Source organism: Choloepus didactylus, chromosome 5 (assembly GCF_015220235.1).
Source record: "Choloepus didactylus isolate mChoDid1 chromosome 5, mChoDid1.pri, whole genome shotgun sequence".
In the NCBI taxonomy this organism is placed as follows: Eukaryota; Metazoa; Chordata; class Mammalia; order Pilosa; family Megalonychidae; genus Choloepus; species Choloepus didactylus.
The window spans coordinates 53,349,516-53,365,901 of NC_051311.1; the positions used below are offsets into that span (position 1 = coordinate 53,349,516).

A 16,386-nucleotide genomic window follows, 5' to 3' on the forward strand; every position below is an offset into this window, starting at 1 on the left:
CTGTGCCTTAGTTTCTTACCTATTTCCCAGAAAATAGTGATATTTAAAATTAATAACTGGTACAGTCATATATATTAATATTTAAATACAGTTAAAATATGTTCTTTTATTCCCTAAATAAACTAAAATTCATGGTATTCTGTAAATTGTAGCACAAACGATCCTTGAATTAGCTTTATAATGTCTAAATAATTGTTGATTTGTGGAAATTGTTGGTTTAGTCTTGTATTAATTAGAACTGTCACAAGCTAAATGATCCCCACAGTCATCCATGATTTGACATAGGTAATTGCATCAAATTCTTTCAACGTTACTCTCTTTAAATTGATAGTCATTAGGTGATTTACAGTCTCAGTAAGTTGACAATTTCTCTTAATATGCATAATATTGTTCATTCTCCCTCAGCTTCTGCTAAATAACAGCAATTATATTAAATTGTTTCTGTCACTTATAATACTGTCTGCCATTTTTATATATTCAATAGTTCCACTATTGGCTCTCATTGGAAACATTTATTGGTATGTCATATTGAACCATGTTGAACAGAATCTTTCAGAGCATAGGAGAGGCACTGCAAGCACAGAGGTTCTGCTGCCAGTCTGCCTGGGTCTAAAACCTTGCTCTGACCCTTATACTTTAAGTAACCTCTCTATACCTTGGTCTCCTCTCCATAAAATGAGAGTGGTATTGATAATTAAAAGTAAAACCCTGCAATAACATGCCCTATAATGATGTGAATTGGGATATGTCACAATTGCCAGTTGACTCCAGTCCTCCCCAGACCTTATTCTTAAACAGGCAGTGAGCTAAAGTTCTTATCTTATCACTGGAAGGGATCATAAAGGGCTGGCATAACTCCATCTGTGAAACAGAGAGGTGGAGGCTTGGGTACCTGCATCCCTGGTAGTATTGTAGCATCGAGCTGATGATATGGGAGCTGATAACTGTGTAGGTTCCTGGGATTGCTGCCACAGTCCTGAAAGCCACAGCCAGCCATGGGACCCAGAATTGCCCGTGTACATAAGTACATTTGTGCAAACAACCACCACCAGTAGGGTAGAGCCCAGTTTTCTGATGCTCCTGGAAGGAAGCAGTGGCATTGCCCAGGCAACATGTTTTGTGGTCAGATAGCAGCTCATTGGATCAGGATCCTGGAGAACCATTATGCCAGAAATTAACATTCTAGTTGCTGGATAAGGAGGAGGTGGGATTGGTCTCCAATAGTGAGGAGGTGGAGGATGCTGTGGCAGCAAGAAAGGAGCCAGGGAAGTGGTAGGGGCACTAAATTAAAATTTACCAAACATTATCAACATATTTCAATATTTTTGCAACTCATAGGACTTGGTTGGCACATACCAACTGAATAGCATCTCTACTCATGAAAAGTCTTGTGATGATTAAGTGAATGATTGCATGTAGAGCATTTTAAAAGTGCCTGGCACACAATTTGTACTCAATAAATGATACCTATGATTATCAACTTCTTTCTGAGAACAGTATAAGAATTGTGTCTTTGTTTTCTTAAATTGTGACATTGGGAAAAACAAGACAAAAATTAAACTGATTAGAGAAACCATTATGCTTCTTTATATCTTATTACAGTTAAAAGATCATTTATTCTCCCAGGATCTTTGTCTAGTTTTAATTTAAATTGATTTGACATTATTAAGAGAAATAGAGGTGGCATTTTTGTATTTGTAAGGCTAATGCTTGTTAGAGGTAATCATTTCAGCCTGAATTTTATGCCTTTCTATAGCATTTTTTTTCTTTGACACTGATCTATTCTCTGTGTCCCTCTGAACTTAGCACAGTGCTTGAAAAATAGTAGGTGTTTAATAAGTATTTGTTGAATGACTGAATATATATTTAAGGTCCTTTCAAAGGGAAAATATGGACTGGGACTGTAGCCTACAGTAGACATTTTAGTTTCAGGTGGAATGTGTTTTCTTAGAAAAGGACAAGGGAAAAAGATTAGGACTTTAGTCCTAGTAGAACTTTAGGTCTATTGGAAAAAGAGGGATGAATTATATGTAAGTTATAAGAGTTTACCTGCATCATTGTGCCTGACAACTTTCTCTCTTAAAATGTATTCTAAGAGCTGGTGGTGATGTGTGTTACATAAAAATCTATTTAGGATTTGTCTATTTAGGAGGAAGACGAGTTTCTGTGTTTCATACATCTCCCTGACTAGGCTAGACCTTGAAAACTAATCTATTTCATGGCATCCAAAGACTGTTAAACACAATGTCATTGCAAAAACTTTGATGATATACCCAAATCTCTTGACTATGACATAGCTTTTTTTTTTTTTTTTTTTGCCTTTTCTGTTCCTCACTTTCCTAGTGAAAAATTCTCAATATGTATGTCCGGAATCAGGAGATTTCTTTCTTTCTGAGAATTTAATTCTTCTAAAAATTAGTTCTTTCTAGCTGGAATGTTTAGCACAGTGCATGCCTGGCACATATAAAGCATGAAATAAATGTTTGTTAAACTGAGTTGTATATTATTGTTGTTTTAGCTTTTCTCCTCGACTTTCTCACTACTCTTTGGATATTTCTTTTATGTGCCTCAGTTACTTCCCAGCCCAGGGTCTTCTGGCACATTCACAAACATGCACAGAGTTTTGCTAGTGAGAAAGTGTAAAAACTGCAATTTGGCATGGCTAATTGCCACTAGGAAGAATTTACATGGAAGGAGGATGTGATAAGTGGCATGTGCAAATACAAAAAACCTCCAGGAATAGAGGATCAGCTTCATTTTCCCAAGTGGATTCAGGTTTACTGTTCAACTAATCATGATTACACATGTCATTTTTTTGTACTTATATGAGCTCAGGTTATGATTTAGGAAATCTATATTTTTACGACACTGAAAGCTAATATTGATGTTTATAAATTAAAACATATTCATTTTATTTTGTTTTCCCACAGAATTTTGTGCGTCATCACTGGGTGCACAGGCGGCGGCAGGAGGGAAAATGTAAGCAGTGTGGTAAGGTAAGGGGCCCAGACAGTCCATCTCTGGAGGCTCCCACAGGCCTTGCAAGCACCAGGTAGATGAGCCTGCTGCCAGAATCCACTGCCAGTAGTCTTCCTTTCCTTTCTGAAAGACCTTATTTCTCAGGTTTCCCTTTCCTTAAGAGCTTGTTTTAGTCTTGAACTCACTGCAAGAGGCAGTAGGGTTTGCACTCTTCTAGTGAAAATCATTGCTGCTATTATAAAAATAACACTTCCCTTATGCAGGAGTTTTAACAAAACAGGAAGATGTTTCCAATTCCTGGAGAAAGATGGCCCTCCTCATTTGTGGTTACATATGTATACTTTCTCCCTTGGTATGACTGTTTATACAAGCTCCTCACGATACAGTGCATTTTCAGCAGAGAAGCAAGACGCGAGGGATTGATGGTGTATGGCCACATGCTGTTAAACTCTGTAGGTTCCATATGCTGTTGACCCCATCAAATTTGAGTTATGACTCTTTTCAATGTACAAAATCTACTTTAGAGATCAAGGATCTCTCGGGAAGTAGTGGTGCATCACATATAAAGATTTTTTTAAATGACATCAATAATAAGCTGATGGACATCAGTAAAGGGAAACTTTGATTTAGTGGAGAGCAAGATAATTTTGAAGAGTATATTCCTCATTGGATAATTATTAATTTTCTTTTTTATTCATTGGCTCCTCTGAGTCAAGCACTGGGGTGAGCTGACCAGTAATGGCTTTTTTGACAATAGAGGGAAGCAAGGTAGAATTGGCTGCCTGAGGCAGGGTTATTGAGGGTGAGCGAGACTTGGAAAAAGTTTCATTAATTTTGCTGTTTTTGCCCAGTACTGATGAAGAAGATGTCTCTCTGTAGCTGTTGTTTACCAGGTTCTTCTTTGGAAGGCTACATACCTTAGTCTCAAAGGCAGTGTCCTCCATTACAACTAGTATCCCCTCCAGTTCAACCCAGTGGCTCTCAGTTGGTTCCTTCCTAGCCCTTAAAAAGGTTGGATGGAATAGGTTGAAAGGGGGTTAGGGAAAAAGAAGAGGAAAAGTTGGGGAGGGGGTGAGAGATTCTTCCCAGCCATTGAACGTGGCTGGGAAGAGGAGAGCAGACCTCCACTCTCACATGTCCTTCCTTCATAGGATCTATCTACCTTTTCCCTTACAGTGTTGCCTTGGGATATATGGATTTTCTCTTAATTAGAGGACTGTAGATTATCTACAGATTTCTTATAAGAATGCTTGTGTGTATAAGAGACAAAAAGAGATAGACAGACACACCAATTTTTGAGTCAGAGATGTGAAGGGTAGGGTCTGGATGTAGAGGCTCTTCACTTTCAAAAATGTCTTCACTAGACATCTTGTTAGCTGGAATCACCTCAACAACTTTCAAACTATAATGGACTTGGAGGAGTTTTATTAAAAGAAAATCAATCAGCATTACAAATTTTGTGGCAAGTATTCCCTAGTGTCATATTGCACTCTCTTTTCTGGCTTTGTCTTCTCTTGGCATAGTAAACCGAATAGGAAAGCCTGGACTCCCTGTACCCTGAATTGCCATGGCCTTGTCTCTTTTCTTGCTGAATGCTCTCAGGCAGACATCTTGGATGCCTGCAGCTTTGCACACCACAGCTGTCAAGGGGAAGTCAGTGGTCCCAGCTCTTTCCACATGGTTCCCATAGTGTTGCACTGTTATATTCATTTCCTATGTTTAAAATCCAGCTGCTCCTGAATTCTTGGAGATGCAGGCTCTTATGGGATGGGATGGTGTTAGACCTTGGGTTTCCTTCCCAGGTAATAAAGAATCGTCCTTTGGATCCCAGCTCTACCATGGACTACAGGAAAGCTTGTGCTCCTGTCTCTATTTATTGATTTAGTGATTAAAAATTCATTCCAAACTTTGGTACTATACATAATTTTCACCAATAGGATTGCACATTTGAACATATCCAGGGACCACCCCTCTTCACACACACATACACATACACATATAGGTATGCTTGTTCAAATGCACACTGTTCTGTAATTTACCTCTTGAGATAGATAGGAGTGTAAAATAATCACTTCACTCTAAAACTTTTTTTCAATTTGTGGTTTGCAAACTTTTGGGGTTATTAGGTAGTGTTCACAGTTAAAGAGTGTTATGGTTTTAATTTCTACTTTTAAAATCAACAATAAATAAATATTTGAACTTATTTTCCCTTGAGCCTTGAATGTGTATTTGGCTGAATGTGTATGACATTTAATGGATGTTAAGATGAGGTTGCTCATGATTCAATTCTTCAGTTCCTTTAACACTTAACTGAATACCACAGGCTGCCATGTTTATGACTATTACATAGTTTTACATTGTTTTTATGCAGAGTCTTGTACTAATTAAGAGTCAGAGACATGATGGAAAACAAATGGTACAGAATTTGATGAAAGTTTAATTAAGAAATGGTTTACAAATGTGTGATCAGGGTATATGGACATCATAAGGGATAGCGGAGAACCCTGAGGCTAGTTACAGCAGGGAGCCCTGGCCAAGCCAAGTCTGAAGATGAAAGAGATGGAGAGGACCCCTCAACAGGAGCTTTAACCTTTAGTCATGGACTCATCCAACCTCAGGTGACTTACCAGCTGGGGGAATAAATATTCCAACCTCATTCATCTTCCTGCGCCAATGGCCAAACGCAGTAGAAACCAGAACACAGGGGAGGGGGACTCTGTTGATGTACTCCATAAAAGTCAACTATTTATAGCATCACATTAGGTAGAGAAGGATGGAGAATGAACCTGGAAGGGCAAACAGGATTGATCTTGCACATATTATTTAATTTAAATCTGTATCCAATCAATGGTTATGAGAGGATGCATACATATTTTGTAAATGTACCTCTGACTGATCTTCACCTGACTTATATGTTGTGTTCATTCCATCAAAGTTCTTTTACAGCAAGGTCCATAGTAATTTAAAAAAATCAATATGCAATGAAAAAATTATAGAGATGATTATAGCTAATTTTACTTTTCATTTTTGAGGAAATAAGGCATCTAACCTGGCATTGTGGTAATTGTGATAAAATGTTTATAAATCCTAACCTGACAGCATAGTTTTTATTTCCTTGTTTATAAACATTGTAAAAATTATGAAAATAAACCAGTTAGTATTTTGAGACTCAAAATTCAAAAATTTTGAACATCAAGTCTTAAAAGCAGCTTTCGATGCAACAACACATAGTTAAACCTGGGTCTACATTTTTAATACCTCTCCAGCTCACTAACCAAACATTCTGCATTATGAATTATTTGTCTACAAATGATAGCTACTTTCTTATGTAATTAGTTTAAGTAAATTAAACAGCATGCAGCATTTATTCAATGGGAAAATATCAAAACTAATCTTTACTTATGGTGAATATTGTTAAAAACAAAGTTAAAATTAAATTATGGTGCAATGTTTCAAATGTACACATCTGAATGAAGTATATTTAACAGCATCTTATAATGCAAAAATAACAGAATTATTAAAAACATTCCATGGAGGTGGTTGAGATATTATATGAAAAATGAAAGGGTTTGCAGAGTCTAAAAATAATGGAAAATACTATTCTTCCTTCTCTACCTAAAATACATCCTTCTCTACTTAACCTCGTGTTTTTAAGGGTGTTCCTTTATCAACTTAAAACATCATTCCCTGACAGTCTTAACGTGTGTGCCCCGAGGTCATCTTTCAAGAGACCCTGCTAGGCTAGGGACAAAGAATGGAAGCTCAAAGATTAGGATAAGGGTAAGGGTAAGGAATCATGCATTGGTTAGGAGGGGTTGATTATTTGCCTGTCTGTGGGTCTGACCAGAAATAACAGAGGAATCCTCTGTTACTGAGGATGTGTGGAGCAGGAATGCAACAGTGGCAAGGAAATCAAGCCTCTCCCTGGAGTCCCTGTCAACAAAATTGCTGGAAACGTGGCTTTTCTTTCTGTTCTTGGCTGAGTAACAGGAAAGGGGAATAGGGGTTGAAGGTTTAGAAGCAGTACCCATTGCTGCAGTTCCCAGGAGAAGAAATCGCTCTGTTCTTTTGCAGTCATTTTGTTACTGCACTGCTCTCCTGGCTTTGGGCGTGATTGATATGTCCTAGTGGCTGCAGTTAACGTGATGCTCTGGGTACTCTGGTACCCTTTCTTCTTCACAACTGTCACTACCCTAGTACTCACTTTTGGTTGCTTCTGCTGGTGCTTCTGGAGCTTAGGAATCCAGGTTCCCCAAGGCTCTGGCCAGGATTGGAGTGGAGATGGTCCTGCCATTGGCTCAGACCTCAAAAGAGTCCAAATGCCCAGGCATCCTGTAGATGGCTTCTCTGCACCCAAGAGGCAGATGGCCTCATGTCTTCTCCTTTTCTTCCTCCATGAACTGATTCTGCTTCCATATGTTTACCCTCTTTTTTTTTTTTTTTAGCAGAATCTAACCCTAGATGTATTTATATCTATGATAAAACTGCAGTTTTGATGCCTAGTCTTTTTATGGGACCTATCCAAGTACACATTCATAAGTGCTTGCTCTCTCTTATATTAGCAAGTAAAACATTTTATTAAAATGACTACTTCAAACATAGTGATTTAGAAATAGATGAACAAATAATAAGAAAAATAGAGCCAACAATATTTGAAATTTTTTTTCCTATTCAGAGATATGGCCTAATATATGAGATAATGCATATAAAGCAAGGTTATTGCCCAGTATATGACAAATGTGTGCCTCACATTTTAGATGCCAGTTGATAAGAGCTAGTTCTTTCTTTTTGATCCACATGAAAACAAATCAATTATAGGGTACATGCAAATAACAATAAAAGCAATTTAGTATTTTTCAAGAGAGAAATATGAAATCTAGTATTTCACTGCTTTTTAAGTGGGCAAGACATGTAACATTTTCAAACTGCAAAAATGGTGCACAAATATAAAGACCATACATAAATCTATATATAACATAGAAAATGATATGTTAACATTTTACATAAGGTTATCCTTATCAGACAAGAGACTGAAAATTCATAAATGGGAGATAATAGCAAAAAGGAAGAGTTGGAGAGATGAAGAAAAGAAGGATATTTAAGAGAAAAATTAGAGGAGAGTAAGAAACTTGAACAAAATGGAAAACAGGTAAAGAAAAGGAAAGAGAGGAGTGATGTAGGAGATGAATGGGAAAGGGATAGAAGGAGAAGAGAAGGCGCAGAAGCCAGCAGTGAATGAATAAAAACATCTACAGAATGAGAAGGGAAAGTTCTGAAGCTTCTAAGACACTATTTACAAACTGGGCTATGCATATCCCTGGGACACATTAAGATTTCAAAGGGCATGCAGACTGGAGAGCTGTAATGCAATCAGTCTCCAAATCTTCATTCCTCATTTTTCTCTTTCTTAAAACCTCAAACTGATCTGTCTGAGAACACCTTTGTGGTTCTCTGTGCTCACCTACCTTTTCAAATTGCCCTTCTCGAATCGCTTTATAAAGAAAGGCATACATCTCATTCTTTGCCCTCCGTGTGAAAGCCTGGAAGTGTCAAAAGGACATTTGGAAAATTGATGTCAGCAAAGCCTCCTTTAACTAAAAAGAAAAAAAAAAAAAAATGTGTATCGTGCAATAAAATATGATTTCAAGAAGGAAAAAAAAAAAATCATGTAAAGTTCCCTTTTGCTAAAAGAAATTCACCGTTTTTATGTATTTTAAAAATTGAACCCCTACAGTGATAAACAAAGCCAGTGTTTAGTTTATTTACTATTCAGGCAGAGGAATGCAGACTAGTGGAGAAATACATCAAGTAGTAAACTGAGAAGCAAAAATCAGGATTTTTTATGTATTAGGAAAGAGAGGGGCTAATGACATCTCTGCTGATAAATTTTGGAGATTTCCCTCTCTATAGGGCAGAATTAATCCAAAAGTATATCCAAGCTGGTTAAACAAGTCAGGTTAATCTAAAAGCACATCTGTGTTGGTTAAACTACATTGATCAGGAAAGGCTCTTCAGTTGCTTGTAAGGGTCTGGTATATCGGTATAATAATTCATTATTTTTCAGCTTCAGCTGGTTAAAAGCAACTGTTCTGAAACACAGCATTCAGTTTTGATATCTCCTAAGCAAGTGCTGCTGTTCAGTGGTGAATTTTTCTTTTATAGTCTCAACCTCATGGTCCTTCCTCATAAAGGGATAGGCACATTGTTGCCTTTTCACATCTAAGCCAGCATTTTAGGTCAGACTCCCCAAGAAACAGACTCTAAGACCAAGATATATGTGCAGTAAATGAATCAGGGAAGTTTTGCTAAATGTGAAATATGCTGCCTCCGGAACCCAGAGAGGCCTACCAAGGGGTTCATGCTTGGTGGTAGAAATAATGGTAGTGGTAGAAATATGTAAAGCAATAACTTGTTCTTTAGTTTGGAGAGGATATTCCAGCATGCCTTGGACCACGGAACCATCAAAGCTTCACTGATGTTGTGTGGGGACTTTGATTCTTCATAGGGTTTATTTTCCCACCGTTTCTACCAAGGCCTCCAATGTACTTGCTACTTCTTGTCATCAATGTAGTGGATTAAGTTGTTTTCTGCAGAATGTTCATATGGTTCAGATCCCTTTGCATTATATTAGGATAAAGTACATAAAAGTTAAAAATCCTGGGACAAGACTGTAAAAGTACACTGTTCATTCTCACAAATAAAGGCAAACAGTTTTGATTCTCCTTCTAATAGGGATGAAAAAGAATTTGTTTGCCAAACCAGTGGCCTCATGTGTTGTACTTGAGGCCAAGAGATTCCACACTTGGCACAGTAGCTGCAGTAGGGGTACAATGAGTTGAATTTTTGCTGGCCCTGTACAAATCCTCCAGTATCTTTCTGATTTTTAGGGGCTCAACTAGTGAAATAAATGGTATTATGATAGGGAATACCACTTCTGCCTCTGTTAACCTATAAGGATGACAATCAGATAATAATTTTTTACATCTTTAGCACAATACCATGATCGCAAACTTTAATATTTTTAACTTAATAGCATCTAATACTGTATTAGTCAGGGAAACAGAACCAATGGGAGATATCTGTTAATGAGATTTTATAAAAGTGTCTCACACAACTGTGGGGATGCACGAGTCCAAATTCCGTAGGGCAGGCAGCGAGCTGGCAACTCCAATGAAGGTCTTTGATGAACTCTCCAGAAGAGGCTGTCTGGCTGAAGAAGAAGTGAAAGTTCTCTCTCTTCTCCCTTAAAAGTCTTCAACTGATTGGATTAAATCCATCTGATTGAATTCTCTCATTGCAAAAGGCATGCCCTTCGTTGATGTAATCAGCCAAAGATGAAATCAATTTACTGATGATTTAATAAACCAGCCTTCTGGTTTATTAACCAGCCACAAATATCCTTGAAGTAATGATTAGGCCAGTACTTGCTTGACCAGACACCTGGACACCATCACCTGGCCAAGTTGACCCATGAACTTAACCATCACAAATACCTATTAATTTCAAGGATGTGGAATTGGTTTTGATTTAGATCATGACTAAAAGAGTGGTTTGGGGGTCTCATTTGTGTTTCTTCCCTATGGTAGCCCTTAGAAAACAGGCTGAGAAACAAATTTTACAGTTTTGCCAACTACCAAGTGTGTTGATTGAAACTGTACAGTTGGAGAACAGGGAAATGAATCCTAATATATCTGTGGAACCAGTAGACATGCTATAAACCAGACCTGGTCCAGGAGGAGTAGATGTATTAAAAGCCCAAAGTGAAGTAAGAACTGTTTCTGGGTAGCAGATTCTTTTCGCTCTCTTTAGCATGCATTATATGGCAATATTACCTGGGCAATAATATGTGAAGCCAGGAGGGGCACAATCTGAGTAACCTTGGCAAATATAAGACTCTTTCCCATCTGTCTGGGGGAAATTATGGCAAAGATATCTAAGTTTATGCAAAAAGAAAATGTAGTTAGTTCTACCAGCAGAATGACATTTCCTAAATCTAGTAGGTAAGGATTTTGAGTACTATCAGTTATTTCCTGTAATGGGTGCCATCAGCAAGATTATGTATTATATGGATTCACCGTAAAGCTACCATGATTTATAGTTAGGAACCGTAGTGGCAGCAACCCTATCTTTAAAAAAATTTAGACCATTATAAATAGTCTTTTTTTCCCCCCAAAACTTTCTGCTTGGTGAATATTATCAGCATTAAAATTATAATTTTTATTGGTAAGATTATTAACTGTAGGTCGATCAGAGATAAGGAAATTTATTTTTAGGAATCAACATTATCATAATTGTATCTGGTTGCGTCATTAGGAAAGTCCTTTTATATAAGGAATCTCCCTGGTATTCTAAGACAATGATATAAACCCAGCAGTTAGTTAAAGTTTTGTAAAGCTTTGGCCTGTTTTTCCAATTCAGTTTTATTGAGATACATTCACATACCGTACAATCATCCATGGTGTACAGTCAACTGTTCACAGTGCCATTATATAGTTGTGCAGTCATCACCCCAATCTTTTTTGAATATTTCTCTTATACCAGAAAGAATCAGAATAAGAATAAAAAATAAAAATAAAAAAGAACACCCCAATCACCGCCCCCACCATCCCATCCTATTTTTCATTTACTTTTTGTCCCCATTTATCTACTCATCCATACATACACTGGATAAAGGGAGTGCAATCCACAAGGTTTTCACAATCACACTGTCACCCCTTGTAATCTACATTGTTATACAATCGTCTTCAAGAGTCAAGGCTACTGGGTTGGAGTTTGGTAGTTTCAGGTATTTACTGCTAGCTATTGCAATACATTAAAACTTAAAAAGTGTTATCTATATAGTGCGTAAGAATGTCCACCAGAGTGCCTCAGCCACTGAAGCTTTATTTTGTTTCATTTCACATCCTCCTTTTGGTCAAGAAGATATTCTCAATCCCATGATGCCAGGTCCAGATTCATCCCCAGGAGTCATATCCTGCATTGCCGGGGAGATTTACACCCCTGGGAGTCAGGTCCCACATAGGGAGGAAGGCAGCGAGATCACCTGCCAAGGTGGCTTAGGTAGAGAGAGAGGGCCACATCTGAGCAACAAAGAGGCACTCAAGGGGACACTCTTAGGCACAATTATAAGCAGGTTTAGCCTCTCCTTTGCAGCTACAAGCTTCATAGGGGCAAGCCCTAAGAGAGGGCTCATCATATCAAGCCATCAGTTCCCAGTGTTTGTGAGAACATCAGCAACAATCCAGGTGAGGAAGTCCAACACCTCTGTATCCTCCCCCAGCTCCTCAGGGAGGCCCCGAGTATATATTTTTATTCTCTCCCCAAATTACTTTGGGATATGTTGCTATTTCACTCTGACCTATATAGACCTACCATATCTCACTTCCTATGCAAAGTTCCATGTAATTGTGGTGTTTGAACAAACTGACTGTAGAAATTATATTGTTTAGAATGGCCTTTTGAATAGAACACTAATTATCTGTATAAGGCATTTTTTCCCTAGCATCAGGATGGTCAGAAAAATATGAAATAAAAATATCATGGCTACAATAGTAAATGTAACTCAGTAGCCATTGTTCCAGGTGTCCGTCTTGATTCAAGGGTGCTGGGTCCAGCAGTCTACTTCCATGAAGTCATCTGCTTCTGGAATGAAAAAGTCCTGGAAATCATGTCTTAGTCTTTTGATACAGTCTGAAAAGTTTGTGTTAACAATGTGAACTTATACTGAGATTCCTATGCCTTAAATTTGTGATATCTTTTTTCCTTAGTTAAGTACATAAGCAATAAAATAATTTCAACTGGTTTCAAGTAAAGCCATTGTTTTTTTCTGGTTTCATCTGAAGCTGTAAAACTAAGTGCCCTTTGGTACATGCCCTAGATTGCAGAAGAAAAAAGAAGCAACAAAGCTTTAGCTATTCAGAATAAATCTTGTATTTGAAAACTTTATTTCAGAGGCTCAATTTGATTGAAAGAAATCCAAAGAACAAAAGAAAAAGACCTTATCCCTCAAGGTTCTTGGTATTTATAGTTAAGTCAGTTGCACCAAAGACCCTGACCTCACAACCCTGTTTTCCTCCTTGATAGCACTGAATAAAAAAATCATAAAGTCAGTTAAAATTCAAATAGTCAAGACATCGATAAGTACCATAATAGCAGATTTGGGCCAGCATTTAAAAATGGATAATTAGGAATCTGGCACTTTTGACTGTTCTGATTGCCCAGCCAAAATCTCCCCATAGCAGGTGGACTGCGGGAACTTGATCCATGAAGAAGACTCCATTGTGATTCTGTTTTTGTCCCAATGTTAGACTATAACCCTAAAGCCATGTTTTCCATGAATCTTCCAGACCAGAGTCCAAAACAAAACATGCAGTTCATTACCACCAAGCTCATTTCCAAGGGACTCTGCATGGCTGGGTTCTCAGTGCCCCAGCTACGGCTGGCCTCATTGTTTGTTTCTTGTATCAGCCTGGCACTCAACACTACAGTGGATTGCATCTGTTTTGTTCCTGAAGCCAAAAGTGACTTGAGTGAGGATGAAGACCGTTTTAAGAGTGCTGAAGTCATTCCTGAATATTTGGTGCCATCTTATTTTACACTGGGGAGTCTGTGCATCAGCTTTGAAAAGACCTATCCTTTCTGTAAGCTATTCCAGTCAAGCAGTTGCAACTCCCAGGTGCTGGAAGAGGCAGGGGTTATTACTGTCCACCACAGCAATAAACACATGGACATAAATGTGGCCCAGCCCTTTAGTCCAGGCATGCCATAGAACTTGTGCATCCTCTGCTGGGGAAATAATGCTGTCATAAACAGCAGAAGGCATAGCAAGAGTCAGTATCTGGGGGGAGGGGAATGTGTTAGGGGACTCCAGGCCTTCCCTAGGTGTGATGATTTGCTAGGAGGATTCAGAGGACTCAGCACGTAATCACACTCATGGCTATGATTTATCACAATGAAAGGATACAAAGCAAAATTAGCAAAGGAAAAGGTGCATGGGGAGAAGTCTGGAGGAAACCAGGTAAAAGCTTCCAACAGTCCTCTCCCAGTAGATTCATACAGGTTGTGCTGATTCCTCTACTAATGATTTGTGACAACATGTGTGAAATGTCCTCTCCCAGGAGGGCTCATTAGAGACTCAGTGCCCAGGGTTTTTACTGGGGACTGGTCACCTAGATACCCTTTGCCTAGCATGAAATCAGATGTTCAGCATAAGCCACATTAGTTATACAAACAGTTTAGGCACTGTTCTGGGAATATGGAGAACCCTCTCGAAATTCAAGTTCCCAGATGTATCTTGCAGGTTTGCTATGTTAACTGTTTTCTGCACAGGAAGTTATTAATATTAAATTACTCTTTAACTTGTTGAGAAAGGAGTATTGATAAAGAAATTTTTCAAGATCCAAGACAGTCTGATTTTAAGAAGAGGGCATGTTTCTGAGAGTGAGATTTGAAGTTGAGGCAAATGAGAAGGATTAGAGGAGGAATCACAGAGCACAGAGGACTGAAACTGGTCTTATGTCCACAGGCAGAAGACATTGACATGGAAGGAGAACCAGGGTGGTATATTAGGAAACCAAGAGAAAAGAGAGGTTCAAAAAGGAGGAAATGCTCAGTAGTATATAAAATGCTGCAGATAGGCAAGAATCATCGGGACACATTTAATAATGTGTAAATTGATTTTTTAACTCAAAATTTTCTGTACGTATCAAGCAAGACTTATTCAACAAGTGCCTTAAATAGCTTTCCTGGCCATCACACCTTTCTGTTTTCTTTTGATCATGTTACAAAAGTCCCATTTAAAATTTTATCTTTACTTTACCTGTGTTTGTTTTGGTTCATATTTCACAGGCAGATAGAAATGAATGAGCTTTAGGAAAGCTAAGAAAATTTCCTGAACATTATTCTATGCTTCTCTCTAGTAACCATTTAGAGACAGCAGCAGTCAAAAGGCACCTCTTCTGTTCTTGATGAAAACAGTAATTGTGTTTGTTCATTTAAGAGGATTGTGTTTGTCATGCCATTAATCTCACTGCTGCTTGCTGGTGAAAAATAAAAACTGAAAAGCTGCATGTTTTGAGTGCAGATTTCTCAAGGAGATGATGAATGTGTTTGAATTTGCTACTACACCCTTGGACTTCTCCAGACCCTGACTTCTAGATACCATCTCTCTGATATTTAATTTCTCTCTCTCCGGGTTCCTGGACACTAAAAGTTGTATAGAGGCCCTGAGATGGATGACTATTGTTACATAGAATCATTAAACCAATAGTGCTTTTTCCTTTGCTTATTATAAAAATACATCACAGCCACATTTATTTTTTTTTTAAAAAAAAGCTCTTCTTTTTGTGGCTGACCTTGAGTAGTTATTAGTGGTACAGAAATTCTGTCTCCTCTCTTGCACTCTAGGTGGCATAGGGTGGAGAACATAGTGCTGAGTGTGGCATTTGCCGTCCCATTATCTCAAGTGATGAGTGACAATTCTGGCCTTGGTCACTTCTTTGAACTTCAGGAGGGCAAATGCATTTTGTGATTGAGATGATTTTAAATTCTCTGTCTCTTGTCCTAATATCCCAGGGATTCCAGCAAAAGTTCTCCTTCCACAGTAAAGAGATTGTGGCTATCAGCTGTTCCTGGTGCAAGCAGGCGGTAAGTTTTGGGATTAAATAAAGCAAGGCGGGCTCATATTTTATCAAATTAGGCTTAATGTCATTGCCTGAGTTCCTGTCTCTAAGTGGATGGCTAGCCTGATTTAGCTATTACTTCTTTCATTCAAGATTCTTAGAAGAAAGATTAAAGCCATAGAGCCATAGGATATATGAACAGAAGAACCTACAGAGATAAATTAACACCTTCATTTTATGTACACTGAAACATGGGATCAGAGATTGAGAAGTTCTCCCCTCATTCTAGTCCTGGGACTAATATGTGGGGGGTGTCACTCCCCCACCATGCCCCACCCCACTGTTCTAGATCTTTGAGCCCTCTTCCTACGGTAGGAAGCTGCTATAAAGCAATGCATGATGTTAGCTGTTTCTCTCTCACAGGAATTGAGGCATCTTTGTTCTTTTGTTTTTGATGCTGGTGACTTTTTTATGGGGTTAAGTGTTACGATAAGAAGAGTGGTTCCTGTATACTTCTTCAGATGTGGATGTTGTGTATGCCCATTGAAATGTAGCTCTTCCTTTCATTTGAACATACATATTTATTGAGATCTGATGGTAATTTCCCCATTAACTTATCTTCTCTTTTATGTGCCCCTTTTTCTATTTTTGAACACCTATCTCCTGTCTCAACCAAAGGCTGCATTTCTTATTTGTTTGCCTATGTACCTGTTTTTTCTCTTACCAGATGATGCATACTCTAATCCTGAGTTGCAAACTACAACATGTGGGCCAAATCTTGCCTGCC

General features: G+C 38.2%; 1 protein-coding gene across 1 annotated transcript in view; it reads left to right on the top strand.

Moving 5' to 3' along the window:
- The window catches only part of DGKI (diacylglycerol kinase iota), a 538,644-nt gene that overhangs the window by 214,099 nt on the left and 308,159 nt on the right, over positions 1–16,386 (top strand). The window contains 2 exon segments of the mRNA XM_037836080.1: positions 2,931–2,996; positions 15,553–15,624. Of these exon segments, the coding sequence (XP_037692008.1) occupies positions 2,931–2,996; positions 15,553–15,624 (138 nt within the window).